General features: G+C 34.4%; 6 protein-coding genes and 4 non-coding genes across 14 annotated transcripts; 2 read left to right on the forward strand and 8 right to left on the reverse strand.

The window, feature by feature from the left end:
- Positions 1-1075: 1075 nt before the first annotated feature.
- On the reverse strand, positions 1076-2091 carry LOC111487715 (16 kDa phloem protein 2). Its single transcript, XM_023135222.1, has 5 exons — positions 1961-2091; positions 1805-1870; positions 1585-1723; positions 1346-1481; positions 1076-1264 (listed from the first exon to the last, which is right to left on the reverse strand). Exons 1-5 carry the CDS (start codon positions 2028-2030, stop codon positions 1259-1261), a joined length of 417 nt encoding a protein of 138 aa, XP_022990990.1. The 5' UTR covers positions 2031-2091; the 3' UTR covers positions 1076-1258.
- A 1165-nt stretch (positions 2092-3256) lies between these two features.
- On the reverse strand, positions 3257-3328 carry TRNAI-UAU. The gene has a single exon. It is a non-coding gene; the product is annotated as a tRNA-Ile (tRNA).
- Positions 3329-4242: 914 nt separating this feature from the next.
- LOC111487751 (16 kDa phloem protein 1-like) lies at positions 4243-5262 on the reverse strand. Of its 2 annotated transcripts, none has more exons than XM_023135273.1 (4): positions 5152-5262; positions 4974-5039; positions 4685-4817; positions 4243-4566 (listed from the first exon to the last, which is right to left on the reverse strand). In XM_023135273.1, the coding sequence occupies exons 1-4, from the start codon at positions 5216-5218 to the stop codon at positions 4422-4424; spliced, it is 411 nt and encodes a 136-aa protein (XP_022991041.1). In that variant the 5' UTR covers positions 5219-5262; the 3' UTR covers positions 4243-4421. The 2 variants fall into 2 exon arrangements, with proteins under 2 accessions (XP_022991041.1, XP_022991040.1); XM_023135272.1 differs by having other exon boundaries at positions 4685-4823.
- Positions 5263-6064: 802 nt separating this feature from the next.
- LOC111487599 (receptor-like cytoplasmic kinase 176) lies at positions 6065-8962 on the reverse strand. 4 transcript variants are annotated; one of them, XM_023135052.1, is made up of 6 exons: positions 8574-8953; positions 7997-8319; positions 7765-7900; positions 7547-7689; positions 7344-7467; positions 6065-6784 (listed from the first exon to the last, which is right to left on the reverse strand). In XM_023135052.1, exons 1-6 carry the CDS (start codon positions 8623-8625, stop codon positions 6351-6353), a joined length of 1212 nt encoding a protein of 403 aa, XP_022990820.1. In that variant the 5' UTR covers positions 8626-8953; the 3' UTR covers positions 6065-6350. The 4 variants fall into 4 exon arrangements, with proteins under 4 accessions (XP_022990820.1, XP_022990818.1, XP_022990819.1 ...); XM_023135050.1 differs by having other exon boundaries at positions 7547-7900; positions 8574-8962; XM_023135051.1 differs by lacking the exon at positions 8574-8953 and having other exon boundaries at positions 7997-8550.
- Positions 8963-11121: 2159 nt separating this feature from the next.
- Positions 11122-12980, reverse strand: LOC111487157 (receptor-like cytoplasmic kinase 176). The gene is made up of 6 exons (XM_023134420.1): positions 12893-12980; positions 12369-12688; positions 12160-12295; positions 11934-12070; positions 11717-11840; positions 11122-11638 (listed from the first exon to the last, which is right to left on the reverse strand). The coding sequence occupies exons 1-6, from the start codon at positions 12939-12941 to the stop codon at positions 11331-11333; spliced, it is 1074 nt and encodes a 357-aa protein (XP_022990188.1). The 5' UTR covers positions 12942-12980; the 3' UTR covers positions 11122-11330.
- Positions 12981-17851: 4871 nt separating this feature from the next.
- LOC111487679 lies at positions 17852-20117 on the forward strand. The gene is made up of 3 exons (XM_023135171.1): positions 17852-18408; positions 18906-19122; positions 19264-20117. The coding sequence occupies exons 1-3, from the start codon at positions 18187-18189 to the stop codon at positions 19764-19766; spliced, it is 942 nt and encodes a 313-aa protein (XP_022990939.1). The 5' UTR covers positions 17852-18186; the 3' UTR covers positions 19767-20117.
- A 2749-nt stretch (positions 20118-22866) lies between these two features.
- LOC111487783 lies at positions 22867-24031 on the forward strand. Its single transcript, XM_023135309.1, has one exon. It carries the CDS (start codon positions 23037-23039, stop codon positions 23724-23726), a length of 690 nt encoding a protein of 229 aa, XP_022991077.1. The 5' UTR covers positions 22867-23036; the 3' UTR covers positions 23727-24031.
- A 2687-nt stretch (positions 24032-26718) lies between these two features.
- Positions 26719-26793, reverse strand: TRNAK-CUU. The gene has a single exon. It is a non-coding gene; the product is annotated as a tRNA-Lys (tRNA).
- Positions 26794-26931: 138 nt separating this feature from the next.
- Positions 26932-27004, reverse strand: TRNAK-CUU. The gene has a single exon. It is a non-coding gene; the product is annotated as a tRNA-Lys (tRNA).
- A 121-nt stretch (positions 27005-27125) lies between these two features.
- On the reverse strand, positions 27126-27198 carry TRNAK-CUU. The gene has a single exon. It is a non-coding gene; the product is annotated as a tRNA-Lys (tRNA).
- Positions 27199-27329: the final 131 nt, after the last annotated feature.

The raw sequence follows: 27329 nt of genomic DNA on the forward strand, positions 1-27329 counted from the left end.
CCATATTTTCCCCTTTACTAAATGCAAATATATTGTATTCATTTATTATTCTTTCCTTTTATCGCTATTTTCTTATTATTTGTAATTTACCTTATTTCTGTATTGTATTCTGTAAATGATTATAAATAAGAGAACTCTCACCACCATTTGGATGTGGTGGATTAATCAAACATTCACATGGTATCAGAGCCCTCTCGGTTTAACAACCCCGATCCTTTTTTTCAATGGCTTTTGAATCCTTTAATCTTCTTCTCCAAATACAGTGGACCCCTCCGAGCAGATCAGATGCATTTTAAATATGTTCTCAAAGGAAGTGGATTTTAGATTGTGATGTCCCACATTAATTGGGGAGTAGAACAAACCACTATTTATAAGAGTGTGAAAACCTTCCCCTACATACTTGTTTTAAAGTCTTGAGGGGAAGCCTGGAAGAGAAAATTCAAAGTGGACAATATCTGCTAACAATGGATCTGGGACGTTACACGAATAGAAACCTAGATTGTTAAAAATCAAGACCTCCACAATGATATGATATTGTCCACTTTGACCATAAGCTCCCATGTTTTTGCTTTTGGTTTCTCTAATGAACATGTATTTCTTACTTATGAACTTTATATCAATGAAGATGTATTTCTTATCAACTCATGATCATTCCCTAAATTAATCAACGTGAGACTCACTCCCAACAATCTTGAATTACAATAAAATAAAATAAAAAATGAAACTTTATTAAGTTTAATGGTGATATCTCGGATTTTCATTGTGTGTCAAACACAAACGTATAACTGAAAAATGAAACTTTATTAAGTTTAATGGTCTATACATAATTATATACAATAGACTATATATGATTAAGAGTAATTAGAATTTTGGTCACTAAAAAACCACGGAACTTCTATTCAAATAAATAAAAAATGTAATTGAAACTTCGTTGGTGAGAATCATACTCATAACATTTAGCAGATTATTACTCGTAATGTCGTATATGGGATTTATGAACCCATAACTATATGGTTATTAAAAACATAGTCGTGTCTTGTCGGATGGATTGAGGTTGGTAAGATTTATTAGACAATTATTAAAAACATAGCCTTTTACTTTATTTATGTTAATTCATAGTTTAGAATTTGAATAACATACCAAAAGAGGTAGAAACTCAAATTAGTAACACCATACATCTGGGGAATGGGTTTGAAGAAGGCAAGCCACGTAGTCTTGGCGCTTTGCTTCCATCCTCCTCCCACTTATTCTTCCTTAATTACCCCTATTTCACCATTAAATCAAACCAAATAAGCTTAACTTTATACACAAATGTTCATGTCAAACACTAAACACGCTCCATTACCTGCCGCTGGAAGAACACTCCGACTTCAATTTCTCCCTTGAAGTAAATTTTGTGTGCTAAAACCTGGTACATTCTGGGCGGTAACTCCGACCATCCTTTTCTAACTCCTTCCGCTAATAAATTCTGGACATCTATTCTACAATAGTCATTTAGTTCTATCTTTCGTAAACTGTGAATGTGGTGGTGATAGTAATAGAAGTAATAGTAGTAGTTATGTAAGAGAAGATCAATGGTCTTACTTGACATCGCCAATGTAATCATCACCATCTATAGCGTCATGGTCCATGACCTTGAATAAGATATGGAAGTCACCACCGCTCCCAGGGTACTCTACTAGGAATTTAAATTTCTCATTCCATATTGGATCAGGTCCTGCATCTGCGCCATTTAAAATCACACAATCAAGAATGATATTAATTTATAAAACTTTTGAGGTGGGAAAGAAGAAGAGAGACTAACTTTTAGCAACTTTGCTCATGCGTTCTTGGCCCTTGAAGTTGATCTCAGCATAAGGGTCAATTGGTTCTGCGAAATGGGGGAGAAAATGAATAGGTTAAGGAGTAAGTAAGAGCATAGGCGCCATGAGAGCAACAGAAACCGCAGATTGGAGCTTACTATTAAGAGGGTCGTGGGCTTGAAGTCCTTTACCACTAATCAAATGGACCTCCATCATTCCCATCCCCATTGCTTTGCCTCTGTCTGTCAACCTTGAAGATGAAGTTGAAGGAATACAACGGTGCAGTGGGTTTAAATATATGTATATATATATATATATATATATTATTACATGCATTTAAAAGGATAATACCAGATCAAATTTAATAAAGTATAATATTCGATTCTCTCTTAAAATAAAAAAGAAAAAATATCACTTTAATTGTTATTCTTCTTTAGTATTATCTTAAACATGCGTGTGAATTTTTTAAATTATTAAATGTATGTTTTAACTCTAATATCATTTTACGCCTATGACTAATGATGTATATGACTAATGATGTATGTCAATTGTTATTAAATTATGATCACTTTAAAATTTTTAATTAATTTTAAGTTTTGATGTTCGTATATATTTTGATTTTATTTTTTATTTAAAATCGGGTTCTTCCAACCTCACAGTGTCAAAATCATTCATAAAACATGACTTGACCAGGAATTTATGACTTGATAATTACTTGTGACAACAAAATTTAACCTATATCAACTATACTATTGACAATGTTATAAAAAAAACTGTTTGAAAAATTCATTGAATTAAAAGAATATATTCAGTCAAATATAAATTTTAAATATTCGTACGTATCAAAGTAAGCAGCAATGGGATAGGATATTAGATATAATAATGAATTAATTTCATTTTTACAACATATTTAGAAAAATCATAATACACTTCTTGCATGAACTTGCTAGGGATTGAACACTATTTACTTTAAAGGCTACCCTTTATCATCTTTTAGATTTTATCTTCTAAATATCTACACAATAAGCACATATAACTATTGGGTTTGGATTTTTAACCATCACGTCACCACCATCTCTCATAGGGCGTTATAACTATTGGGTTTGGATTTTTAACTATCACGTCACCACCAGCTCTCATAGGGCGTTAAAAATCAAACTTCCACAATGACATAGACCATAAGCTCTCGTACTTTTACTTTTGGTTTTCCAAGTAATATATATTCCTTACTTATAAGTCTCGTATCAATAGATATGTTTTCCTTATAAACTCAAGATCATTCCCTAAATTAACTAATATGGAACTCGCTCTCAAAAATCTTGAATTACAATTAAAAAAACGAGTGAAATCTGTAACTGAGGCAACATGATTTCTATAAAAAGGTTAGTTGAGAAAGAGGTAGATCATTTATTTAACGTAAAAGAAAATGAAAATTGATATCGAAAATGCAAGATCGCCGTCTGTGGGGATCGAACCCACGACCACGTGGTTATAAGCCACGCGCTCTACCACTGAGCTAAGACGGCCTTGATGTTGTAGATCAAACATAATTATATATTTTCTAATAGTAATAAAGCTTAAATTATAGAGTATTCTTGTATTTTGAATATGTTGTTTTGGGAACAATAGATTATGGTTTATTACATTAATATTTAATTGAATGAATTTAAGAAAGGCCACATCAACATAAATATGAGTTGAGTAAAGACTAAAATCCATTTCTCACACGTCTCAAATACTAAAAGAATTCCAATTCCTTCGTTTTTTATTTATTTATTTATTAAATTTAGTCAAACTAAACCTTTTTATTTATTATTTTAAGACAAACATATTTAAAAACAAATAATATAGATTTTTTTTTATGCTTGAAAATTAAGTCCATGAATTTCTTCGTTATCTACATTTTATAAAAATAATATATATATAATTTGGTTAAAATAATAGTTTTTATTTATTTTTAAATAATTTGGTTAAGGATTCCCATGTTTCAATGAGATTAAAAAGAATTACATCATAGTAAATATATTAATATAGTTTTAAGATAAAAACAAGAAATCAAATAAATCAAATTTTATTTGGTTCCTAGTTGTTGCTATATTTACTAAAATTGAATTGAATATAACACGAACCTTTATTTATTGAAATTCTCTATAAATAAATAAAACTAACGTAATTTCAATTGTGGTAATAAAGTAATTTTGTCACTAAAGATATCCGTGTACCAATGTTTTATATAAATAAATAAATAAAAATGAGGTTGATGTCGTGGTGAGGATCAAACTCACTAACATTTGATTGAGTATACAAGAGAAATATTATTTTACATAAGATCGGCGAATCTAGAACCACATAACCACATAATTAATGTCATGTATTTTACCATTGAATTAAGACGGGTTGATATTATATTATAATATCTTAAAATTTTAATAAATCAAAATATTAAATACTTATCTTCTTATTTTACTTAGTTTATACTATTTTGATTACATTTTATTATAAAAAAAAAACAAAGTACAATTTGGTTAGAGCAGCAAGCTTCCATACATTTCCCCAAGGGATTTGGTGAAGGCAAGCCACCTAGTTTTCAGTTTGGTTCAGATTTTGAGCGGTTTTTTATCAATGCCCTTCAAGGGTGAAGGTCACTCCAACTTTAATTTCTCCATTGTACTTGAGGTTGGCTCCTACGACGCTGTACTTTTGAGGCCACATCTCCGACCTCCCATTTTCAACTCCGAAAGCTAATAAATCCTTGATATATATGCTGCCACAGTCATTTAGTTCTATCTTTCGTAAATCAGATCATCCTATTGGAATGTGGTGGTGATAGTAATAGCAATAATAATAATAATACGAGTGTTCTTATTATATAAGGGTCTTACGTGGCTTGACCAATGAAATCATCGGCCGATAAAGTGTCTTTGTCCATGACCTTGAGGATGATCTTGTAGTCACCACCGCTCCCAGGGTACTCTGCTTGGAATTTAAACTTCTCATTCCATACTGGGCTTTCACCTGCATCTACGCCATTTAAATTCACCCAAATATGCTTCGTTTTAACCATAATGTGGTGTTTTGAGGGATTATGAGGCCAACAAATTCTCCATAGAGAAACTGTCATAATTGATGAGCTTGAAAAAGATAAAAGAAAAAGAAAAAGAAGAGGCTAACTTTTAGCAACACTGCTCTTTTGTTCTTGGCCCTTATACTGAATCAGAACATAAGGGTCGATTCTACCTACGAAATGAGAGGAAGATGATTAGCTTAATAGCATAATCAAATTAGCTTAATCACAAAGTAAATCAAATGTAGAAAGAATTTGAAGAATGACAGGTAAGATTATTATTACCCAGGATATCTTTGCCTCGAAATCCTTTTCCATTTACCAAATTGACCTCCAATATTCCAATCGCCATAGCTTTGTTTCTCTGGGTCAAGCTTGGAGGATTTTGAAGCTGCGGTGGGGTTATATAGATGAGAACCCGCTGCCGAGTCGTCAACATCGATGACTCAACCAACCTCGCAGACGTGGGCCCACATCAAAGCTGCCCAACATGCCCCATTCTTTTCATTTCTTTTACTTCAAATGAGAAGGGAAGGAATGCGTGGGGGCTTGGAATATTATTATTATTATTATTATTATTATTACTACTTATGATAAAAGCCTCCGAATATATTAAAATTTTACCTGTCTTCTAATAAATATTATATACAAATTTATTTATTTATTTTTGGTAATATATATATATATATATATATTTTATGTATTTAAAAGGATAATGTTCCAATCAAATTTAATAAAAGTATATTATTCGATTCTTGATTTAAAATGAAAATGACAAATATTATTGTTTAATTTTTATTCTTTTTTAATATTATCTCAAATGAAATATATAATTCTTTTTTAGCTTCTTATTAAAAAATGATAATATTTTATCCAAAAATTAAAAGAATACATTCAACAAATATAAAGTTGAGATATTTGTTTTGTACGAGTCAAAGTAAGCAGGCGTGTAATATGATATATAGGGAATTTATTTCATTTTGATTCTTGAGAGAGCTGCAAACACAATCTCGTTGTAAAGTTCTCTACATCTCTCGTTTTTTATAATCAAATCTGCCCCAATAGAAGGATATTTGCAAAAATAAATGAGAAATTTCACTAGGTGGAGGAGATGGGGACGGAACAGGCTTCTCCATCTCCGCTCCGCCAGGTAGACATGGTAAACTTTGATACATGCCCAATTTTTCTGCTACTCAACTCTAAAAAACACTATATCTTTTCAATTTTGTTAAACCAAATGTTTGAAATAAGCGTTTTAAAAGCTTATAATGCCTCATCTTAGTGGAATCAAATCTTATTCTAATCAAGCCAGAACAGAAAAACACAAAAGGGATGGATGGGGAACTGATTCTGGGGACAATTGAGCAAAAGGAAACTGTACAGTGTTTCAGTACACAAGGAGTTGGTCATCCAAATACCATCTTTACCTTTCGGGTTCGGTCCAAATGTTAGCCGGTTCACCAGACGTTCTTTCGTCTCGGTTTCTATAGATTTAGTATTGAAGCAGATGGTCTAGGATAAGAAACAGCTTTGTTATTTGTGGTGTCACTGCCTTGACTGGATTTGTCTACGGGTTCGCTTATAGGGCCCCCCTTTGCTCCACTTGTTTCACTGGAATCCTGAAGTTGTTCCAATGCTTTCACCACTGAGTTCATGTTTGGTCTTAACTTGGGTTCGGTTGATATGCATTGAATGGCAAGTTTAGCTGCTTTCAGTGCTCCTGCAGTAGAATATTGGCCTTCGATGCGTGTATCCACCATTTGGAGAACTCTTCTTTTGCTGGTGAGGTAAGGTTTGGCCCATTCCACAAGACTGTGTTCTCCCGATGGTCGGTTTTTGTCTATAGCTCGTCTCCCTGATAAGATTTCGAGAAGAACAACTCCAAAACTATACACGTCGCTCTTGGCAGTCAGATGACCTTCAAAACAAGAGAATGAATCCAGGCTTGTAAATTTGATAACTAGTAGTAGTCAACTCATAGTCACACATCATCATGTTTTTTAACATAACAGCACAAGTAGATCGGCTTGTTGTAACAGCCCAAGGCCATTGCTATTAGATATTGTCCGTTTTGGCCTGTTACGTATCACTGTCAGTCTCACGATTTTAAAATACTAGGGAGAGGTCTCCACAACCTTATAAGGAATGTTTCATTCCCCTCCAACCGATGTGGGATCTCACAATCCATCCCCTTGGGGTCCTAACGTCCTCGCTAGCACATCGTCTAGTGTCTGGCTCTGATACCATTTGTAATAGCCCAAGGCCACCGCTAACAGATATTGTCCGCTCTGGTCCATTACGTATCGCAGTCAGCCTCACGATAATAAAACGCATCTACTAGGAAAAGGTTTCCACCTTTTCCTACATTTTTATAAGGAATGTTTTGTTCTCCTCTCAATCTCACACTTTTCGTAAAAAATTGAAATTTGCACACTCAAAAGACTGATTTTGAACAAACAAGGCAAAATGAAAGGTACCCGTGATCATATATTCAGGAGCTGCATAGCCATATGTTCCCATTACCCGAGTAGAAACATAGCTTCTATCACCAGTAGGCCCATCCTTGGCTAATCCAAAATCAGAGAGTTTTGCATTATAGTCCTGTCATTTCAAAGTTCATGAGATCAAATACAAATATTTCAGAAACATAGTTTTGAAAAGGTCGAATCGTTTCAGATACCGAATCGAGCAGGATATTCGAGCTTTTGAAGTCCCGATATATTACTTTCGCTTCCTCACTGTGTAGAAAAGCTAGACCTTTAGCAGCACCAAGGGCAACTTTCAATCGGAGGCTCCATGATAGAGGCTGAAAGTGAGCACTCCCTGATGCCCCAAAGAGAGAAAATGAGAATCTAAGTAAACAAGTAGCTATACAAGTAGAATAAGTGAATAGCTTACTCCTAAATAGATGATTTTCTAAGCTGCCCCGAGGCATAAATTCATAAACAAGAAGTCGATGTTCATCCTCTAAGCAAAATCCAATCAATCTCACAAGATTAGGATGATGCAGCTGTCCTAGGTAGTCAATTTCTGTCTGTAAATTCAGACATCCACAAATCAATCCTACATTACAGATGATTCAAGTATAGACCAAAAGCTATAATTTGGTTAGCAGATCAAGTGAACTAACCAGCCATTCTCTGTGACCCTGAAAGCCTTCCTGGTTGAGCCTTTTTACAGCAATGACCAACCCAGTTCCTGGCTTGGTAGCTGCAAAGGACTGCTCGTCAACCCACCCTTTAAAGACAGAACCAAACCCGCCCTCACCCAGGACACTGTCGGGGCGGAAGTTTCGGGTGGCAGTTTTAAGGTCATTGTAGGTGAAGTTTTTCAAGTTGGAGGACTGCAAGATCTCGCCCTCTGTTCGAGGAGTCCGAGGAGTGGAGACAGATGAGGACTTGCTGATTGAATTGCCCTTATCATTTCCATCTCTTGCAGACTTGAAGCTCAACCCTGTGCAGAAGCCATTGTTCAAAGCTCTAGTTAGATCTAAAAATGATGCCCTCATCAAAGAACACACAATCAACCCAATGCCCACTTTAGTTTTCCATCAGAGAGACATGAAAAGAGAAAAATCCAAATCCGAATCAAACCATTTCAGGAAGTAACCAAATCAAAAGCAGAGAGAACCCAGAAATAGAAAACAAAGAAGAGCAGAAATTGGAAACCCTAAGTGAAGTAAAAGAAGGAAAGAAAAGGATTCAAACCAATGTGAAGAGGGCTCTCGGCTTTAATCCTGGCACTAAGGCAGGACCCCATGAACAGTTAGCTCAAAAGAAGGCCTTCAACAGAGCGGCTGCAGAACAGGGAGAATGGGAATAGGGAAAAAGGGGGGATACAGAGAAAATGGTGAAATGGGGAGGTAGCGGTAGGCTAGCCCGTGAATGGGAAGTGGATTTGTCTTGCAAGTGTGAAAGGTAGAGGGGTTTCCATGACCAAGCTGTCAAGGAATCCCCAATTTGAATGAGTTGGACGAAAAAAGAAACAAATTCAGATGGGGAAAGGAGAGGAAGACAAAGTTTGGGGCTTTGAGGAGTGGAATTGAAGTAAAATTTGGGAGTATCCGCGTGGTTTAGCTTTGGGTTATGGGGAAATAGCTTTATTATTGGCTCCCATTAAGAAAGGGGGCAAGGGGGCTAAGCTTAAAGGGGTTGACCTGGCCTTGGCCTACACTCACTGACAGTGTCAATCAACAAGTGGGGAGGGAGTTGCAAGTTGGAAGAAGTAGTTCAAAATGGCATTAACTCCCTGAAACTGAGAGCTATTGGGTGAGTTTTGAGTTATCCGCTCGCCTCCTTTATCTCCCTAAGGATTTTAGTACGGTTTGTAAGGAACAATCTGCTCCTACAATCCTCAAAATGGCTAGTTGGGTGAGTTTGTAGCTATCAATACACCCAAAATTTAAGCACTAAACCCGATTATGCCCAAAAGAGTTGGCCCAAGAATTTGGCATAGGCACATTGAGGTAAGCCAAAAGTCGATTAGGGTTGATCAATAGGCATAAGTGGTCAACCCCTTAAAATCTATTTGCCAATTCGGTTCATCCTTTTGAGAGATTGACTTTGAACAATTTAGCCCCAATCCCTCAAGAGTCATCTTAGTTTGTTCATTCAAGCTGTAAAGTCAACCACGACTTTAACCAATCTCTCGAGAGTCAACTGAGAAACCTTAGAGCTAGACCGATCTTAAAAAATAAGGGAGAAAGCCAAAAGTTAACTACTAACCTTGTTTTGGCACTTGAGGGTCTTGGTGAGCTCGAAAATGAGGAATTGTGTAATTATTTCTTTATTATGAAGTGTTAGATAATCCAACCAGATTTCCATCGAATTTTAAGATACTTAAATATATACATATAAAGTACAAAGGCTCCTCACATTCTAAAGTACACAGCCAATACATATTTTTTAAGACCTAAGCTTTTTTATCAATTTTGATTCATAAATCTAATTTGTCAAATATATTTTTCAAATTCCAAGTTAGGATCTTTTAATTAATAATATTATTTTTAATTAGTCGAAAAAACAGTTACGCAAATTAAACTTTAATTTTAAATAACTATTTCAATTTTCACATGTGGTTGGGAACTTGTTACATTAATTTCCTAATAATCAATAATTTCAAAATAATAATAATAATAATAGATGAGACCCCGTTCAATCAATGCATGATATTAATTAATTATTGAGTGAATGAACTAATATGCGCAATTGTCAATTTTACCCTCCTAAAATAAAACGCTTCCAAAAGTGCGGCCAGTCCCTTAAAGACGAGAATTGATTATTCAGAATAATTAATTTTTATTTTTAAATATCATAAAACATGACTAATTGCTATTCGTTTTTTATATATATAAAAATTCAGCCGATAACATTGACCTGTTGACCTATTACCTGTCATGTGGGTTACAGCAGATAGTTTGTTCCAAATAAATAAATAATATACATAAGAAGACAGATTTGTTTTTTTTTTTTTAATTCAATTAAATTTCAGTTTATAGCTTCCTAATAATCAAGATTAAATTAATCAGGAAGGGCTCCAGTAATATCTTTTGGCTAAACATTACTTTACCTGCACGTGTTTCAATATATGAACTTAATAGTATGAACACAAGAAAAATACTATAAATTTGATTATATTCTTTAATTAGGCATAATTTGTATTATTTTAGTATAGTATTAGTAGGTAAGTAGTTTTAATTTTTCCTTTAATAGTCTGACATTTCCAAAAGCGTTACATAATATTTTAGCTGACCATTGGTTGACTTTTAATATCTAAATAATAATGTTTTTTATTTTTTATTTTTTATTTTTGTTTAGTCAATTGTGGAAAATTGAACTCCCAACAGTATTTAGTTTGGTCATTTATGAATCTTTGACTTCATCAAGACACGATATTTGAGAAATTATATGATGTTATTTGAAAATGAAGATTATGACTTTTAAAAAAATCTTGAAATTAGATCATAATCCAAATATATGAAGACTTGGGTTTCATTATTATTATTATTTTTGTTTTATGATGCTTCCGACATTCCTCTAGAATATGGTTACGTTACCTACCTCTTCCTTTACAGACCAATAAATATCATTTTAGCATGTTTTGTTTTAGCATACATGTGAGTGAAGACAAAGTATGCTGAATTGACATATGTTAGTCTGCGAGGATAATTTTCATTCTTAGAAGTGAGAAGTGGCTAATGTAACCATGTCGTAAGAGAACGCCGAGGAAGCATGGAAAAAATGAAAGCTTCAAAAGTAGCATGGAAAAAAGGTAGCAGATATCCATAAATGGAATAAACACACATTTCATCCAGATTTACATGCAATATTTCACATGTTGAACCAAACAAAGAAATGATCATTAATCAAACTAAACAAAAACCAAAAAATGCAGAGAATAATGATGTTGTCTCTGCATTTTCATGACGGTGAACGATGATCCTACTCCTTTGGCACCTCCATCGCTCATTCCAAGTCCTGAAGTTCCTCCAAATCCGTCACTACTTCATACATTGAAGGCCTGTGTTTGGGGTCTTCCCACAGGCATTTAAACGCAAGTTTAGCTACTCTAAGTGCCTTCTTTACCTCACACTGCCCCTCTATTCTACCGTCCATAATCCTCAAAACTCGTCTGTGGTTAACACAAGGCCTTGCCCAATCTACCAAGTTTTGTTCTTTTGGAGGCTTCGTCGAGTCCAACGCTCGTCTACCGCATAAAATCTCAAGAAGAACAGCTCCAAAACTATATACGTCGCTCTTCGGCATCAGATGACCTAATATTCCAAAACCAAACTCAAAGTTTAGAAAACTATACCAAAATATAACTGAAAGTTCGAAAATCTATTAAATACCTGTGGACATGTATTCTGGTGCTGCATAGCCATAGGTACCCATGCATCGTGTCGAAACGTGGCTTTGGTTGCCTATCGGTCCGTCCTTGGCCAATCCAAAGTCTGAGATTTTCGCGTCGTAGTTCTGTGGATTAAAGTGTTGTTAGAGAACAACAAAGATATTGATGTATTGTGTGTAGAATGTGTTGCATATATATATATATATATATGTTTATACCGCATCAAGCAAGATGTTTGAGGATTTGAAGTCACGATGGATGACTTTTTTGCTATGCAAATATGCCAAACCCCTAGCAGCATCAAGAGCAATTTTCATACGTAGCTTCCATGAAAGAGGTTGAGACCAAGATCCTCCTGAAAATTTTTAATTTTTCCAATTTTCCCATTTAGATTTCAAAACCTAAACTCAAAATCTAGAAGAATTTAGAAGCTAGAGGACTCACTCCCAAAAAGATGATTGTCCAAGCTGCCACGCGACATGAACTCATAAGCAAGAAGCTGATCGTCATTCTCCAAGCAATATCCGACAAGTTTCACAAGATTTGGATGATGCAATTGTCCCAAATAGTTGATTTCCGCCTATAATGAATTCCAACGACACTTACTAAAAAATCAAAACCATATCTAAGCTTTGTATTAATGAGATACTGACCAACCATTCACTGTGGCCTTGCATGCCATCTTGATTGTGTCTTTTGACAGCAATAGCTATGCCAGTGCCGGACTTGGTGGCGGTGAGCGAGTGGTCATCGATCCAGCCTTTAAACACACTCCCAAAACCTCCCTCTCCCACCATGCTCCTTTGACGGAAATTCCCAGTGGCCTTTTTCAGCTCATTAAAGCAAAACCTCTTCAGATTTGAGGACTGCAAAATCTCATCCTCCGTTCTTGGACTTGGATGAACCGACGCGGACGAACACGAACCGTTCGTTTCATTGCTTCCATTTTTCTGATAATCACTCGAATCCTTCCCTATATACACAAATCCCCAACAGCCAAATTACTCCATATTTCCCACACGGATCATCAAAATGATTCCTTTACAATGAAATTCACTCAAGTATTGAAATTTTTAAAGACCCTTTTGAGATTAGGCATTAATTTCATGAATTTCAACCAAAACACACAAAATCACAAAAAAAAAAAACAACAGCAAAGAACAAAAGAAGAACATACCATGATAAGGGCTTCCATTCTCCATGGCAAGACTAACACAAGATCCCATCTTGTTGGTTTGTTATGAAAGCTGTAGAGAAGAAAGTGAAGAGCTCATAAACCCAATAACTAAGGAGGAGAAATATATATAAGTCTGAGGGTGAGGCTCTGCAAAAGGGTAGAAACAAAACAGTGGGGAAAACGGGGTTGACTTGCTGAGTCGGCCGCCAGATCATACGTTATATTCCGGTGGGAAAGAAGGAGAAATAAGTTTAATGTGCAAAAAATCTGAGGCGTGTGTTCAAAATCCTACGCATACAAACCGCAATCCAAATGGCAATTACTCGGCACAATCATACGTCACCATGTAAGTTCGCAAAATCGCCACGTGGGTCGGTGACAAAAATTCCCTCCACCTAAGCTTCAATAATATAAAGTGGGCATTAAATTTATTAAAGCAATAGCTACTTTTGTATTTAAAAAATTAAATTTTATTTAGGTGGGTTCCATGAAAGTATGAGGAAGAAGAGCAGTATGAATAAGGTAATTTCGCTGTTTTTTTTATTTTTTATTTTTTTTTATTTTTGTAGCTTTCGGTGTAATCTAATACATAGGATATGCTTCATGATTTCATAATCGAATAAATTTTGTATGGGTGATATTACACCTAATTATCCGTGGACTTATAATATTATCCATTTTATTTTCATTATTTTCTCTCAATTTTTTTTATTTTTTTATTTTATTTTTGTGTGAAAGTGGAACTTATGATGGATGTCTAACTAAAGTGTAAATCCCATTTGGGATAATGCTTTCCCTTTTCTGATTTGCCAATCCCCATCCTTCCAACTTAGATTTTATCATTTTTTTTAATTCCCACAAAAAATTTTAAATTAATTTAGCCATACCAAAACTTTTTGAAAATTCCAAGAAAAAAACACTTTTTAAAGCCTAGATTTTAACCAAAAATACTCGAAATTCTAATTTTTATTCTAATTAAATATATTTTATTTAGTTAGGCACTTTTTGGATATTATTTCTCTATAATGATTCTAAAAATATATCATTGAAGTTGAAGTTGAATTATTTATGGCATGAAATATGTTATAATTATTATAATTATTAGGGGGAGAAAAGATGTGTCGGAAAGAGAGGAAGAAATTTTTGTCGAAGAAAATTAGTTTGAAAAAGTGCAGATATCTATACATTAATTTGGAAATTAATTAAAAATATCAACTCTTTTTTTAAGGAAAAAAAAAAACACTAATAAATAAAACTTCTTTCTTTTCCATTAGGGTTTAGGGTTTAGGGTTCTGTGATAGTTAATCAACTACTAGTTCGAAATGGTCATTAGACGAACAGCCCGTTCTAACTATCATAAGTCTCTCTGATTATTTGATTTTTTTTTGTTGTCGTCTTCTAACATTACCGACTTTTAAATATCGAATTTTTTGAAACCACTAAAGTTGTTAGAATAATGTTTTTATTTCTCTAACTACAATACAATTCATAAGCGACCGCCAGACCGTCATATCATCTTTTCTATATCAAAGGTCTTAAAGAACAATGATTTTATTACTCGTTTGCTTTTCGCTTCAAATTTTTGAGAAATGAGTGAGTTTACAACAATATTATCCTAAAAATTCATATGGTTGGATCCAATAGGGTCATCAAACATATTTGCATTGAATTCATGACTATAATTTTTTTTTATTTAATGTGATTAGGTCATAAACCACCATAGCCTAAGTTCCACTCTTAATTAACGTAGTTAGGCACATCAAGATTGACTTTAGTTTTATTTTCATAAATACATTTTGTTTTAAGCATTTCTTATAAAATCAAAAAACAGTATCTTTAGTTAACCCGTAGTCGTTGAAGTGATTATCAGAATAGAGATGCCATTAACGATGATTATGATTTTTTTTTTTTATTTATAAAATAATTAGAAAGATAGAGTTATTTGATATCTTTTCTTATTATTAATAATATCTCAGTTTTGAATGTTAAAAAAGGGTAAGTATGTGATAATCATCATTAATTTACACAAACTCTGTTACTTTTCATGTTTTTCAAACACATATTCATGAAGTCATACGAAAATTAAGTAAATTATGTGCAGATCGGATTTGGTAAAATCTTTTATTATTATAGATTAGGTTAGATAATCTTGGAACTTTTGAACAATCTTAATTCCACCTATAGCCAACTTTTCTAAATTTTATGGATAATATATTATTCAAAACCATAATTAAAAAAATATATATAATGTATTATGTCTAACATTTAGAATTTGGATTCGGCCCCTCCCACAGTATACAAAATAAAATTGAAAACACGCTTAATTTTGGAGTTTTTATGATTGAGACACGAAAGTGCATATTGTTGTTATGGATAGTATTTTTCAAAATTCTAAGTATTCTTAAGATTACTCTCATTCATGTATGTGGTCTCGATTCATTTATGTACCCCTTATTTTACTTGAACGTCACAAACCCACTGGCTTTCACCTTGGTTTTTTTTTTTTTTTTTTATATTAAACTTATCGTTTCATCTCTGGTCAGAGTTACACTAATTAATAATTAAATATTATATCCCCAAGTGAATCTGAATCCAGGCTCAGTTGGGCCCTTTGGAAACGCTGTGTATCTAAAAAGCCCAAGCCCACTCCATAATATTTGGAAACAAGGAGAGGAATATTTGTTTACGTCACCTGTGGGTGTGTTAATTTTAGTGAAAGCACAATCCTATAGGCTAACAGGCTACATTCAAACCCTTTCTAATTATTAGGTGGACAGGAGTTTACATCACGAACACAAAAAGAAGACACACTTTCCCATATTCTTGGGACGACAAACTGCTTTTTCCCATAACTCCATAATTCTAACTGCCAGCCTATCAAAATTCCACGTCAGCAATACTTTTGCTTTCCAAAATTATTTTTAGTTTAAAAATATTTTCATCCACAACCCACCAAATATTATAAAAAATGTTTTTTTTTTCTTTTTTAATCCATAAATTAGAAAGGCACATGGGGTACAAGCTTATTAGTTTTAGAAGGTCAGAAAAGGGAATTATTTTCTCCCTATTTACAAAATGAATTAAAATTAAAATGCTGACAACTAGACATAAATAAAATATCATGCAAATTCTTATTTCTTACATTTTTTTTTTCTTCTTGTGGGGTCAGATTCCTTATGTACCCATATATATATTAAGTTGGTGTGCAATAATTAGATTCCCGCATACAAAAAAAGGGGTTTAAATTAGTTTTTTTAAATAATATGACATAAAAACATTATTAATTACCTTTAAAAATTAGTATTAATGGGTAAAAATAAAATAAAATGAAATGGACTTAAGTGAAAAAGAAAACCCTGAAAAATATGGAAATGGCAGAGCCACAAATTAATATCGTTGTTTGGTCCTTTTATTGAAAAAGAAATGAACGGTGGTCCCAAATTTGAGGGGATAAAACACCACGTGTCACCGCTCCTGAATTGATTGATGACCTGTAGGCTTCAGCGGCTGCGCTCCTCCCTCGCCTTTCTCAATATTAAATTCATAAAAAGTTTATACGAATCATGTGCTTTGCGTGTTTATGTTATTTATTTTCTCAACTCTACTTTTTCTTAATTAGAAAATAAATTAATTAGAGGGGTAATAAATTAATTAGATTTATATCTAAGACCATTTAAAATTAATTAGAAAATAAAATTTTAAAATTTTATAAATTTTAGCTATGATTTAAATAAATTTTTATTAAAGGGTAATAATTCATATCTAGAATTTGGATTAAGTTGATGAAAACTATCCCCATAAAATAATAGGATTCATTTCGACATACTTTGTCTTCGCTCGTATGCATCTCATAAAAATTCCCACAAGATTACCTAATCAAGAATTGCTTCAAGCTATTCACGCTTGACTAATAACATAATTTTTACGATCAAGCCATTGGAAATAAAGATATACTTTATTAATATAGATAACGGGTCATACAAATCAAGCAATTTAATTAAATATGGTAAGAAAAAAAGGAAGGATTTTATGTAATTTGAATGTGACTTGGTCTCCTAGTGTTGATCCGTGCTGAATGACCATGTTGCCCTTAACCTTTGGTACAGATTAGGTGCCCAGGCTTTATTAAATGGAATATCCCATATTTTCTGCTTCTATTATATTATTATTTAATGCAGAAAAAAAAAATGTTTTTGTATTAATTGACTTCATAATTACTCAATAACACACCGTGGGAATTTCTTAATTCAAAATTGAAAAATTCAAACTACGGAAAAGCTTATTGGTCTTCATACATTTTAGTCAAATTTAATAGGGTATTAATTTTTAACTAAATAATTTATTTTAAATATTCACTTTTCAACCGAACATATATATAATTTAAATTAATTATGTGATTAAAATTTATTCTTTATATTTAATATTTTTATATAAAATAAAAAATACCTCAAATTTGAAAAATTATTCAGATATTCAAATAACTCAAAATTAGGATTTGGTGTAATTTTTTAAGACATGTTTGACATTAATTTTAGTCTTTTTTTGTCTATAAATTAACATTTTTTTTAACCAAAAAATGACAAAAACAAAAAAAAAAAATATCTAACTAGCCTAATTTTTTAATGTTCCTATTTTGTTTAACTGAAATTCAAGAATTAAAAAAAAAAAGAAAAAAAAAAGGAAGATTTAAACGTAAACTACCACAGACCACTGATTTTTATATCCGTAAGAATACAAAATCTAATTCAGTTTCACACTCCATTTAAAGAAGAAAAGAAAAGAAAAAAAAAACTGAAATTAATGAGTAGAATTTGCTTAATTTACTACATTAAGCAAATTAAGTAGGAAATTAATTCTCTTCTTATCCACTTTGCGATATTTCCGCGTAATCGAAGAGATTTACTTGGGCTTCAAGAATATCGTAGAATATTTTCGTGTTTTCCCTAGTTGTCCGCGCCTTTATATGCACCTTCTCCCCCTTTCTTTGTTCCTTCCGTCCATTATTCTCTTCATCCTTCTGGGTTTTGCACAGAAATTAATAAGAGGGGTTCATCTTTTTTCCTTTCCCCCTCTCTCGTTTTTCACCCATTACGACCCTATTTCAATTTATTTCTCCTTAATTCCAATACCCACAATTGAATTCTGCAAATTTTGAAAACGCCCAAATTTGCGTCGGTCCCTCGTCGAAGACGATGATTTTCGCTGATGGGGTTGGGAATTTGTTGTAATCGGACGGCTGCGGGAGGAAGGTGGAGAGGTATAGAGGCGAAACAGAAGGTCTTTTGGGCGTTTAAATGGACTGCCGGGTATGCGTTGCGGGTGGGGATTTATGGGTCAAGCTAAGCGGAATCGGGGGTATGGGTCAGATGGGTGGTTTTAGCCATGAAAGCGAGCATGATTTGGCTCTTATGGTCAGCGATTTCCTTGAAAATGGGAGCGGTGGGGCTGAGTCTCGGTGTAGCAGCGATAGCGATTCTGGTGTCTCTGATCTTGCTCATCTTGCCGACAAGATTCTGGTAATTTCTCTCTTCCAATTTGTTTATGGATGTAATTGTATGATTTATCTTTCCAGAAGTGTAATCCTACGTTTCTGACTTGTTGATTGATATGCCTGTTTTATTAATTTAATCTCCATGGATGCTAATTTTGAATGGTTGCGCTTTGTTTGCTTAGAAGGAAATGAGAATTACTTGATATGAAACATGAACAATTGTGAAGGCAAACCTTGAAGTTTCAAGTGAAATTAAAACCATTTTGGAGGTGTCTAGTTGGGTGTTGGCTCTGTTGTTAAATTCATTGGAAGCTCGTTTTGGCTGGAGTTTGATCTTTTTGCCCGCTGTCTGTTATTGCCAAGAGATGATTTATTTGTTCATGTCTATGAAGAACATGTTTTTTGAGACAAGATTGCTATTGTACGATGTCTAATGTTCATATAGCACTGTCCTGCATTGTTGTTATGGTCAAATCAAGCGGAAGATAAGATATTAATCAATTTGTTGTCTGTTTTTGCCAGTTCTATAAAAATCCAGTATCCCAATACGAAAGCGATTTACTTTCAGTGGTTCATTCACTGACCTTGTCGATGAACGAGAAGGCCCTGAACGTTAACAAGTCGGGTCCCTGCAATGCCAGTTGCTTCCGGTTTGCTTTAGTCAAGCTATTGAGGCTCTCTGGTTATGATGCTGCTGTGTGCACAACCAGATGGCAGGGCGCTGGCAAGGTTCCTGGAGGTATCCATCCATCCCCTCACAACCTTGTTCGTTTACTTTTAGCGCTAGAGAATTTTCTGCTTTTTTGGTAGTGCTTGAGGGTATAATTCTGGCACCTTTTCTTTATTTGTGCATAAGGGCTTTTTCTTTTACCATCCACAGGAGACTACGAGTACATCGATGTCGTTAACTACACCAGTGGAAGCTCAGAGCGACTGATAGTCGATATCGACTTCCGAAGCCACTTTGAAATAGCGAGGGCAGTCGAATCATACGATAGGATATTGGATTCGCTTCCTGTAATCTACGTTGGTTCGTTATCGAGACTTAAGCAGTTCCTTCAAATCATGGTTGAAGCTGGGAAGTCATCGCTTAAGCTAAACTCGATGCCACTCCCTCCATGGAGATCTCTTGCATACTTGCAAGCGAAATGGCAGTCACCATGCCAGAGAATGGTTCATCATCCAGAAGAACAGCAGCAGCAGTTGATGTTAAGCCACAAGCAGTGCATGGGACATTTGAAGAGACTTCAATCAGTACTCCAATCAGAAATCGAAATGGATCGGTTTCTGAGGCCGATGACCGGTGATAACATTAGGAAAATAAAGACCGAAAGGCGACGACACTTGAGATGTAGAAATGAGAGGGAGAAGTTTTGGATTTGATTTGATACACCAGCATCAGACAGAGGGAGGTACTACATAAGTTGTGATGGATGGGAATTCAATTTACAAACAACCAACCATGGAGGAACCACTGCTTGGTTTGGCTGTTTTTTCTAATATATATATATATATATATATATATATATATATCTATTTATACAATAGAATTAGAAAGAAATTTTTATTTCCTTTTACAATTTTCTCTCGGTGCCTGATGTTTTTGTGGGCGTTGGGAACTCTTCATTTTTATCTCATATGATTGTATTTTAATTTTTTATTTTTTATTTTTTATTTATCCATTATGCTCTCAAGTGGGAAATTTATGTTCTTAATTATTGACATTTATTATTATCCTTTTTTACTATTTCATTTGAATAAATACCCAGAATTATTGCGTGATTCGATTTTTAATTCCAATTTTTATCATGATATCAGTAAAAATCTTTTTTTATTTACTGAATAAAATATTTGATTTTGGAGGTAAGCAGAGTTTTTTTTTTCAGAGTAATTTAAAATTTTCAAAGGCTAAATTAATAAAAATTTCATAAACTTTAAAAAAGATTAAAAAAAAATACTCTTTGAAATTTAATAATTTACAAAGTTAAAAATATTATTGTACAAATTTTTTTTGTTATTATTAATATATAAAGGAAGATCATTTATTTACCCCTCTTTTTAAAAAAATTTCTTATTTATATATTAATGATAAGAGTATTTTTTAACTTTTAAAAAGTTTTTTAACTTTTAAATACTTTAAATTAAAAGTGGAAGAATATTTTTTTACAAATTATGGACATTTTAAAACTATTTTATTAGTTTTGTTTTTTTATTAATAATTTAAAACCCCACTCTTGTGGACAAAAAACAAAAAATTTGGAGACTTCGTTTTTACGTTTTAAAAAATGTAAAATTTGAAAAAGTTGTTAGTCAACAACTCAAACTTTATAAATATAAATCATTATCTATAGCCTTTAATTAGATGTGAAATTTCATAAAGTAAAAAAATAATAATAATAAAATAATTAAAACAAATTTCCAACCTACGAGGAGCATAAGAGCAAACATCTCATTAAAGACATTAAATGTTGGAAACCATACAATTGTAGACAAACTAAAACATTGTTCAAAAAAAGCCTTGATTATTCAAAATTCAAAAATCCACCTCACCTTCTCCACCATTATCATTGTTCAACAAACACACTTTTGGTTTGGTTTGGTGATTCATAATCATTGTTAGGTAATCTGTCTGTGGCATACCTTTAAAAATCGTCCTTATTCTCTTTACATGTTTGGTCATAGCTAAAAGAGTAACGTGAGAATCTATGACAGTCCAAACTTATCTTTTTTACCTCGTTATGTATCTTCGCTAGCCTTACAATTTTAAAATGCGTCTATTAGAAAAATGTTTCGTTTTGCTCGCAAACCGACGTTAAATCTCAAAGAGTCGAAAAAGTGTTCTAAAACTATTGTTTATACTCTACGATCAAAGTTAAGATTACGTTAGAATTAATTTTGACGGAAATGGGATGAATGGGTGAACAAAGTTTTGGTGAGGGGCCATAATGTGTTCCTCCTTGCAAGGGTTAATTTATAAGGCTTTTTTCCCATCACCTCTCTCAAGTTTTTGTTTTCGCATGATATGATTAAAGGCAACGCTGGCTTTAGAAGGAGACTACCTTTATTGAAAGGCCTTGTAGGTAACCTTCCCTTGTCTCTCTCCAATAACATACAACCAAATGGGTTCGATACAATCTTCCTTTAGCTTTTTTTTTGAACCAAACCAAACTCAGTTCATCATTTCTTCATTAAAATTTTAAGATAAAGTTTGTCTTGTTTAATTGTATGCACTTTAGACAGCTCCTGATACGATACTGGTCGTATTTATTTTGATCTTATCACTAATAAATTAACATGCTTTAGACAGCTCCTGATACGATACTGGTCGTATTTATTTTGATCTTATCACTAATAAATTAACATGCTTGTAATCGCTCCTGATACGATACTGGTCGTATTTATTTTGATCTTATCACTAATAAATTAACATGCTTGTAATCAGTAATGCTTTCTTTTTGAACCAAACCAAACTCCGTTCATCATTTCTTCATTAAAATTTTAAGATAAAGTTTGTCTTGTTTAATTGTATGCACTTTAGACAGCTCCTGATACGATACTGGTCGTATTTATTTTGATCTTATCACTAATAAATTAACATGCTTGTAATCAGTAATGCTTTCTTTTTGAACCAAACCAAACTCCGTTCATCATTTCTTCATTAAAATTTTAAGATAAAGTTTGTCTTGTTTAATTGTATGCACTTTAGACAGCTCCTGATACGATACTGGTCGTATTTATTTTGATCTTATCACTAATAAATTAACATGCTTGTAATCGTAATGCTTCCAATGCTCTAATGGTAATGAAGGTTTTTAGAGTTCCAAGGCTGAGAAGTTGAAGAAATGGGTGAAATTATGAAAGTTGAGAGATTCAAGTAATTTTCCTTTTTAGGTTCAAAGTTTTGTGGTCCTCCTCCTCTGAAATTGGGCTCCTTGTAACCATATTTAGAAGTTCATGGGAACCTAAATAACTAGAATCTTCCAATTCTCTAAGCCTTACATTTTTTTTCCCTTAAATTCAAGTTTATTTTTTAAAAAAATAATTACAAATTTAGTCCAAAGATTTAAGAGTCTAGTCAGAAAAAAGAGGGTATGTTATCTAGACGCCACAAGTGATTTATTATGCATTATCTTGAATTTGAAGATCAAACAAATAATTTAAACTTCAAACTTCGAGCTACTAATGGCTAAGATCAAATTCCCACCAAACACAGAGATGTGGATAGCGACTTTATCCAAACTTTCTTTCTAGCTTTATGAGTTGTTTGTGAGTTAACAATTCATTGGTTAAGGATGGAATAGTACTCTTTCATCATCATGAAGCTAAGTGGCCAAATAAGAATAAAGATTGTTTGATCATCCCATCTTAAAATAATGATTTTTAGAACTCCATACCATTCAATTATACTAGAATTAAGTGTATTTTTTAAGATATTAATCAAAGGGATTAGTGAAATGAGAGAATTTTGGCTTAACTTGAGGAAAATGAAATGATTTTTTTTTTTTTTTTTTTTTTTAAACAGTGAACTCTTGTAACGTAGGAGGCCAAATAAAGGAAACATAGCGCACAGTTGATCGTACCATGAAAAGCAAAAGAGAGGCAGCAAAACCCATCACCGCCTGAACAGAGAAGAAAGAAGAAGAAGAAGAAGACATGGACGAAACAGAGATGAACAAGAACAAGAGCAAGAAGAACAAGATCAAGAAGCAAAAACGCCAACACCCAACTGACCAATCCACAGAATCAGCTTCTGATTTCACTTTCAAGCCAAGCTCTGATGTAAAGGGCCTCAGATTCGGCGGTCAGTTCATCGTTAAATCCTTCACAATCCGGCGAGCTAGGCCTTTAGAGCTCCTCCGCCTCCTCTCTTTTCCGGCCACCACCAGAAACTCCGGTAACAAACCGCCGTTCCCATCGGCCACAGCTTTCATTCCCACAAACTTCACAATCCTCGCTCACCATGCCTGGCACACCCTCACTCTAGGCCTTGGCACCAAGAAGTCCAAAGTTGTTCTCTTTGTGTTTGAAAATGAGGCCATGAAAGCAGCTATAGACCGTGTTTGGCCGACAGAAATCCCTCTTGGCGAAGTGAACAAGAAGATGATCAGAGGGCTATGTGGGTGCGAGATGGCTCGGTTCAAATTTAGAAAAGGGTGCATAACTTTTTATGTTTATGCAGTTCGAAGAGAAGGGTGTTTTGGGTTTTCTTGTGCTGATGATTTGAGAACCATTTTGGAATCCGTTGTTGCTCTCAAAGATTTCTTGGATCATACTGCTATGTTGGCTATGCCTCATCAGAGAACCATCAGCTTTGCTGCGCCTCCTGTTGCAATGGCTTATTAGGCTTCTAATTATATTGCTATTCATTTTCCTCTATTCTCGTATCACCAAGCACAGAAGATTGATTGGTAATGGTAATTGGTTTATTTGTTCAAACCTTCCTTTTCTTTCTCCAAGATGAACACTTGTCCTGTAGAATGAATAACACTAATCGGACTACTTATACATTGTCTCTGTGCCTAAATCTGTCTTTGTTGTGATTGTGTGCACAGTTTGTTTCGTGAAAGGTGAAATTGAAGAGCTTCCACTCTTCAACTACATGGAATTCTGTGTGTAATAACAGATAAATTATGATGATTTTGCATCTACAGACCAGAAATTCTCTCCCCTTTTCTCCTTTCTACTTATTTTTATCTCCAAATTCTGTTCTTCTTCCTGCAGTTCATTAGTAATTGCTTAAAGATCTCGAATTAGCTATAGATTGCATTGGATGTCAACACAATGTGATTCCAATCCCAGAAGATGCAAAGAATGGAACCTGCAGTCCCAGAACTTCATTGTTTTTTCATACCATGAGTGTCAAACCCAAAATTGATTCAATCAAACACCAAAAGCATACCGTCCATTTCATAATTCAGACAGGACCCATTTAATGAAATTCGAAAAACCCAACAAATTTTCTCATTTCCCATAATTTTTTTCTGTGCGGCATTTCATCAAACACTTGATGCATGTGAGGGCTGGTACAATTAAAACGGCAGGTCAAAATCTGCACCAACACCGCCACCTCCGACTTTGTGGTCTTAAGAAATTAAAGAAAGGGGAAAAAAAGAAAGAAAGAAGACTTAGCTTTTTCTGATTCCCCGAACGGCCATGGCATTAATCATGTCGAGAGAGAGGGCCCATTTTCAGTCAGCTTTATGACACGAGTCATCATGATCAAGAAGGCTACTACCCCCACTTGAATGAAATGGAAGCCTCTTTCATGTGTATGCTTAAGCTTCTTTTGCTGCCATTTTCTTTTATCACTATGGGGTTTCCTGATTTCGCTAAAATATGAAGAATTTTCAATGAATCATGATTTGTCGTATTGATTTGTCTGCTTCAACTTGTTCAAGTTTTTCCCTTTTTGGGTTTGATTGATTATTTGAAGGAGATAAGGAGACACATTCTTTTGAATTGAGAAATGGTAAAGAGATATTTGCTTGTCACCATTACACATGTCTAAGGTATGTTGTCTATAATCGCATGTCGAATGTCTCGATCATGCTTGTCGGAGACGTGTTGTCCATAGTCGCATGCCGTTTCCAAACCCCTTGGTACATGCTTTCATCTTAGATAGACTTTTACTATTTCATGTTGTGTTAATATAACCGTTCACTAAAATTATATCTACACCTAATAGGGTTAAAATGTCCAGAAATGTACTTTTGTGAATATGACTAATTGTCACTTCTTTGGCTTATATGTCATTAGAGAGTTGTTGTCAACTCCCTTTTAGCTTGTAATATTATTTTCTTTCAAATTGTTTCTAACGTATTTTTTCACTCACATTTTTTAAAAAATTTCTCTCGAACGTGATTCGAGACTCGAGTATACCTGACGTTGTTTGAAAAATATAAAATTTTCACGAATTCATTGGATTAGAACAAATATCAAATTTAGAACAAATGTCAAACCGTAACTGAAAAGTGGGATTGTGATACTTGGTATGGCCATTATCACGTAACATAATATGGAGTTTGGTACTCATTCCATTGGCTAGAAGGGCTGGATGTTAAGAGCCTTGCCCTCTACCAATTGAGGTAGACGGGCTCGAAGTTTCATACCCCTGAAGGCTGAATATGAAGATATAATAATTGGGCCATAAAAACAAATTGGGCCGATTGTCTACACAGTTCATAATAGGCTTAGGGCCCAATATGTAGTAGATCTATCATTTGGGCCATCAAAGCGTATTGGGCCGATTTTCTTCGGCCTGCACTTAAAAATTTTAATAAAAAGAAGAAAGAGTTAGTCACGCCCGTGGGGTTCGAACCCACGACCACAAGGTTAAGAGTAGGGGTGTACATGGTCTGGGTTGGATCGAGCTGGAGGATTTTTTCGACTCAAACCAACCCGCGTGGGGTTCGAACACATGACCACAAGGTTAAGAGTAGGGGTGTACATGGTCTGGGTTGGATCGAGTTGGAGGATTTTTTCGACTCAACCCAAAAGTTCGGGTTGGTTTGATTGGTAACCCAACCCAACCCTCTATTTTTGGGTTGGGTTCGGGTTAAGTCCGGATTGGGTTCGGGTTAAGTCCGGATTGGGTTGTCAAATTTTTTATTTTAAGTTTTATTTATCCACAATTTATAAAACTAAATAATTAAATACCGACATTTTTTAAAACAAAAAAATTAAATATGTATTTGACACGGGTCGAACTCGGACACTGTAAAAACGTTGAAAAAAACAAAAAAAATTAAATATGTATTTGACACGGGTCGAACTCGGACACTGTAAAAACGTTGAAAAAACAAAAATATGTAATTGACAACAAAAGTTGAAATCGGATGTGTCTTTGAACTAAATTCAATACCACTCTGACAAATCCATTAATACAAAATTGTTCTTAATATATATTATATATTTTTCTTTGGATTGGGCCGAAGATTTTACGCATGAACCCGAAACCGATTCAATTCGGGTTTAGAAAAATGAATCCAACCCTACCCAACCCAACCCTACCCAACCCAACCCTACCCAACCCAACCCTACCCAATCCAACCCAACCCTACCCTTATAGTTTGGGTTAGGTTGGTCCGGGTTGTCGGGTTAAATGTACACCCTAATTAAGAGCCTGCGCTATACGGGCTCAATGTTTTATAGCCTAGTATCGGCTCTGGGCTGAATATGAAGATATATTAATTGGGCCATAAAAACGGATTGGGCAGCCCAGTAGAGGCTTAGGGCCCAATATGTAGATATACTATTTGAGCCATCAAAACAGATTGGGCCGATTTCCTTCGGCCCGCACTTCAAAATTTTCATAAAAAGAAGAGAGAGTTAATCACGCCCACCGTGGGATTTTTGAACCCACGACCACAAGTTTAAGAGCCTTGCGCTCTACCAACAGAGCTAGACGGGCTCGATGTTTTATAGCCCAGTATGGGGACTGAGCTCAATATGAAGATAAACATACTATTTGGGCCATTAAAACGGATTGTGCCGATTTCCTTCGGCCCGCACTTCAAAATTTTTCATAAAAAGAGAAAAGAGTTTATCTCGCCCACCGTGGGGTTCGAACCCACGACCACAAGGTTAAGAGCCTTGCGCTCTACCAACTGAGCTAGACGGGCGGCTTCATAGCCCAGTATGAGCTACGGCAATATCAAAATATCGGATTGGGCCGATTGTCGACACAGTCCAGAATAGGCTTAGGGCCCAATATGTAGTTATACTATTTGGGCTGATTAATCACGCCCACCGTGGGGTTCAAACCCACGACCACATGGTTAAGAGCCTTGCGTTCTACCCACTGAACTAGACGGGCTCGATATTTTATAGCCCAGTATTGGCTCTGGGCTCAATATGAAAATATGCTGATTGGGCCATAAAAACGGGTTGGGCCAATTGTCTACACAGTCCAGAATAGGCTTAGGGCCCAATATGTAGATCTACTAT

Source organism: Cucurbita maxima, unplaced genomic scaffold (genome assembly GCF_002738345.1).
Source record: "Cucurbita maxima cultivar Rimu unplaced genomic scaffold, Cmax_1.0 Cma_Scf00012, whole genome shotgun sequence".
In the NCBI taxonomy this organism is placed as follows: Eukaryota; Viridiplantae; Streptophyta; class Magnoliopsida; order Cucurbitales; family Cucurbitaceae; genus Cucurbita; species Cucurbita maxima.

What these genes read in the sequence shown, in the direction of transcription:
- LOC111487715 (XM_023135222.1), bottom strand. Translation starts at nt 2,030, where the DNA reads ATGGGGATGGGAATGATGGAGGTCCATTTGATTAGTGGTAAAGGACTT. An exon ending in CATGAGCAAAGTTGCTAAAA is followed by an intron (nt 1,724 to 1,804) that starts GTTAGTCTCTCT and finishes TAAATGGCGCAG; the next exon opens with ATGCAGGACCTGATCCAATA. An exon ending in GATTACATTGGCGATGTCAA is followed by an intron (nt 1,482 to 1,584) that starts GTAAGACCATTG and finishes TGACTATTGTAG; the next exon opens with AATAGATGTCCAGAATTTAT.
- LOC111487751 (XM_023135272.1), bottom strand. Translation starts at nt 5,218, where the DNA reads ATGGCGATTGGAATATTGGAGGTCAATTTGGTAAATGGAAAAGGATTT. An exon ending in TCGAGGCAAAGATATCCTGG is followed by an intron (nt 5,040 to 5,151) that starts GTAATAATAATC and finishes CTCATTTCGTAG; the next exon opens with GTAGAATCGACCCTTATGTT. An exon ending in AAAGAGCAGTGTTGCTAAAA is followed by an intron (nt 4,824 to 4,973) that starts GTTAGCCTCTTC and finishes TAAATGGCGTAG; the next exon opens with ATGCAGGTGAAAGCCCAGTA.
- LOC111487599 (XM_023135049.1), bottom strand. Translation starts at nt 8,374, where the DNA reads ATGAGGGCATCATTTTTAGATCTAACTAGAGCTTTGAACAATGGCTTC. An exon ending in AGGGTCACAGAGAATGGCTG is followed by an intron (nt 7,901 to 7,996) that starts GTTAGTTCACTT and finishes CTGAATTTACAG; the next exon opens with ACAGAAATTGACTACCTAGG. An exon ending in CGAATATCCTGCTCGATTCG is followed by an intron (nt 7,468 to 7,546) that starts GTATCTGAAACG and finishes TTGAAATGACAG; the next exon opens with GACTATAATGCAAAACTCTC.
- LOC111487157 (XM_023134420.1), bottom strand. Translation starts at nt 12,941, where the DNA reads ATGGGATCTTGTGTTAGTCTTGCCATGGAGAATGGAAGCCCTTATCAT. An exon ending in GAATGGAAGCCCTTATCATG is followed by an intron (nt 12,689 to 12,892) that starts GTATGTTCTTCT and finishes TTGTGTATATAG; the next exon opens with GGAAGGATTCGAGTGATTAT. An exon ending in ACCAGAATACATGTCCACAG is followed by an intron (nt 11,639 to 11,716) that starts GTATTTAATAGA and finishes TTGGAATATTAG; the next exon opens with GTCATCTGATGCCGAAGAGC.
- LOC111487679 (XM_023135171.1), top strand. Translation starts at nt 18,187, where the DNA reads ATGGACTGCCGGGTATGCGTTGCGGGTGGGGATTTATGGGTCAAGCTA. An exon ending in ATCTTGCCGACAAGATTCTG is followed by an intron (nt 18,409 to 18,905) that starts GTAATTTCTCTC and finishes TGTTTTTGCCAG; the next exon opens with TTCTATAAAAATCCAGTATC. An exon ending in CGCTGGCAAGGTTCCTGGAG is followed by an intron (nt 19,123 to 19,263) that starts GTATCCATCCAT and finishes TACCATCCACAG; the next exon opens with GAGACTACGAGTACATCGAT.
- LOC111487783 (XM_023135309.1), top strand. Translation starts at nt 23,037, where the DNA reads ATGGACGAAACAGAGATGAACAAGAACAAGAGCAAGAAGAACAAGATC.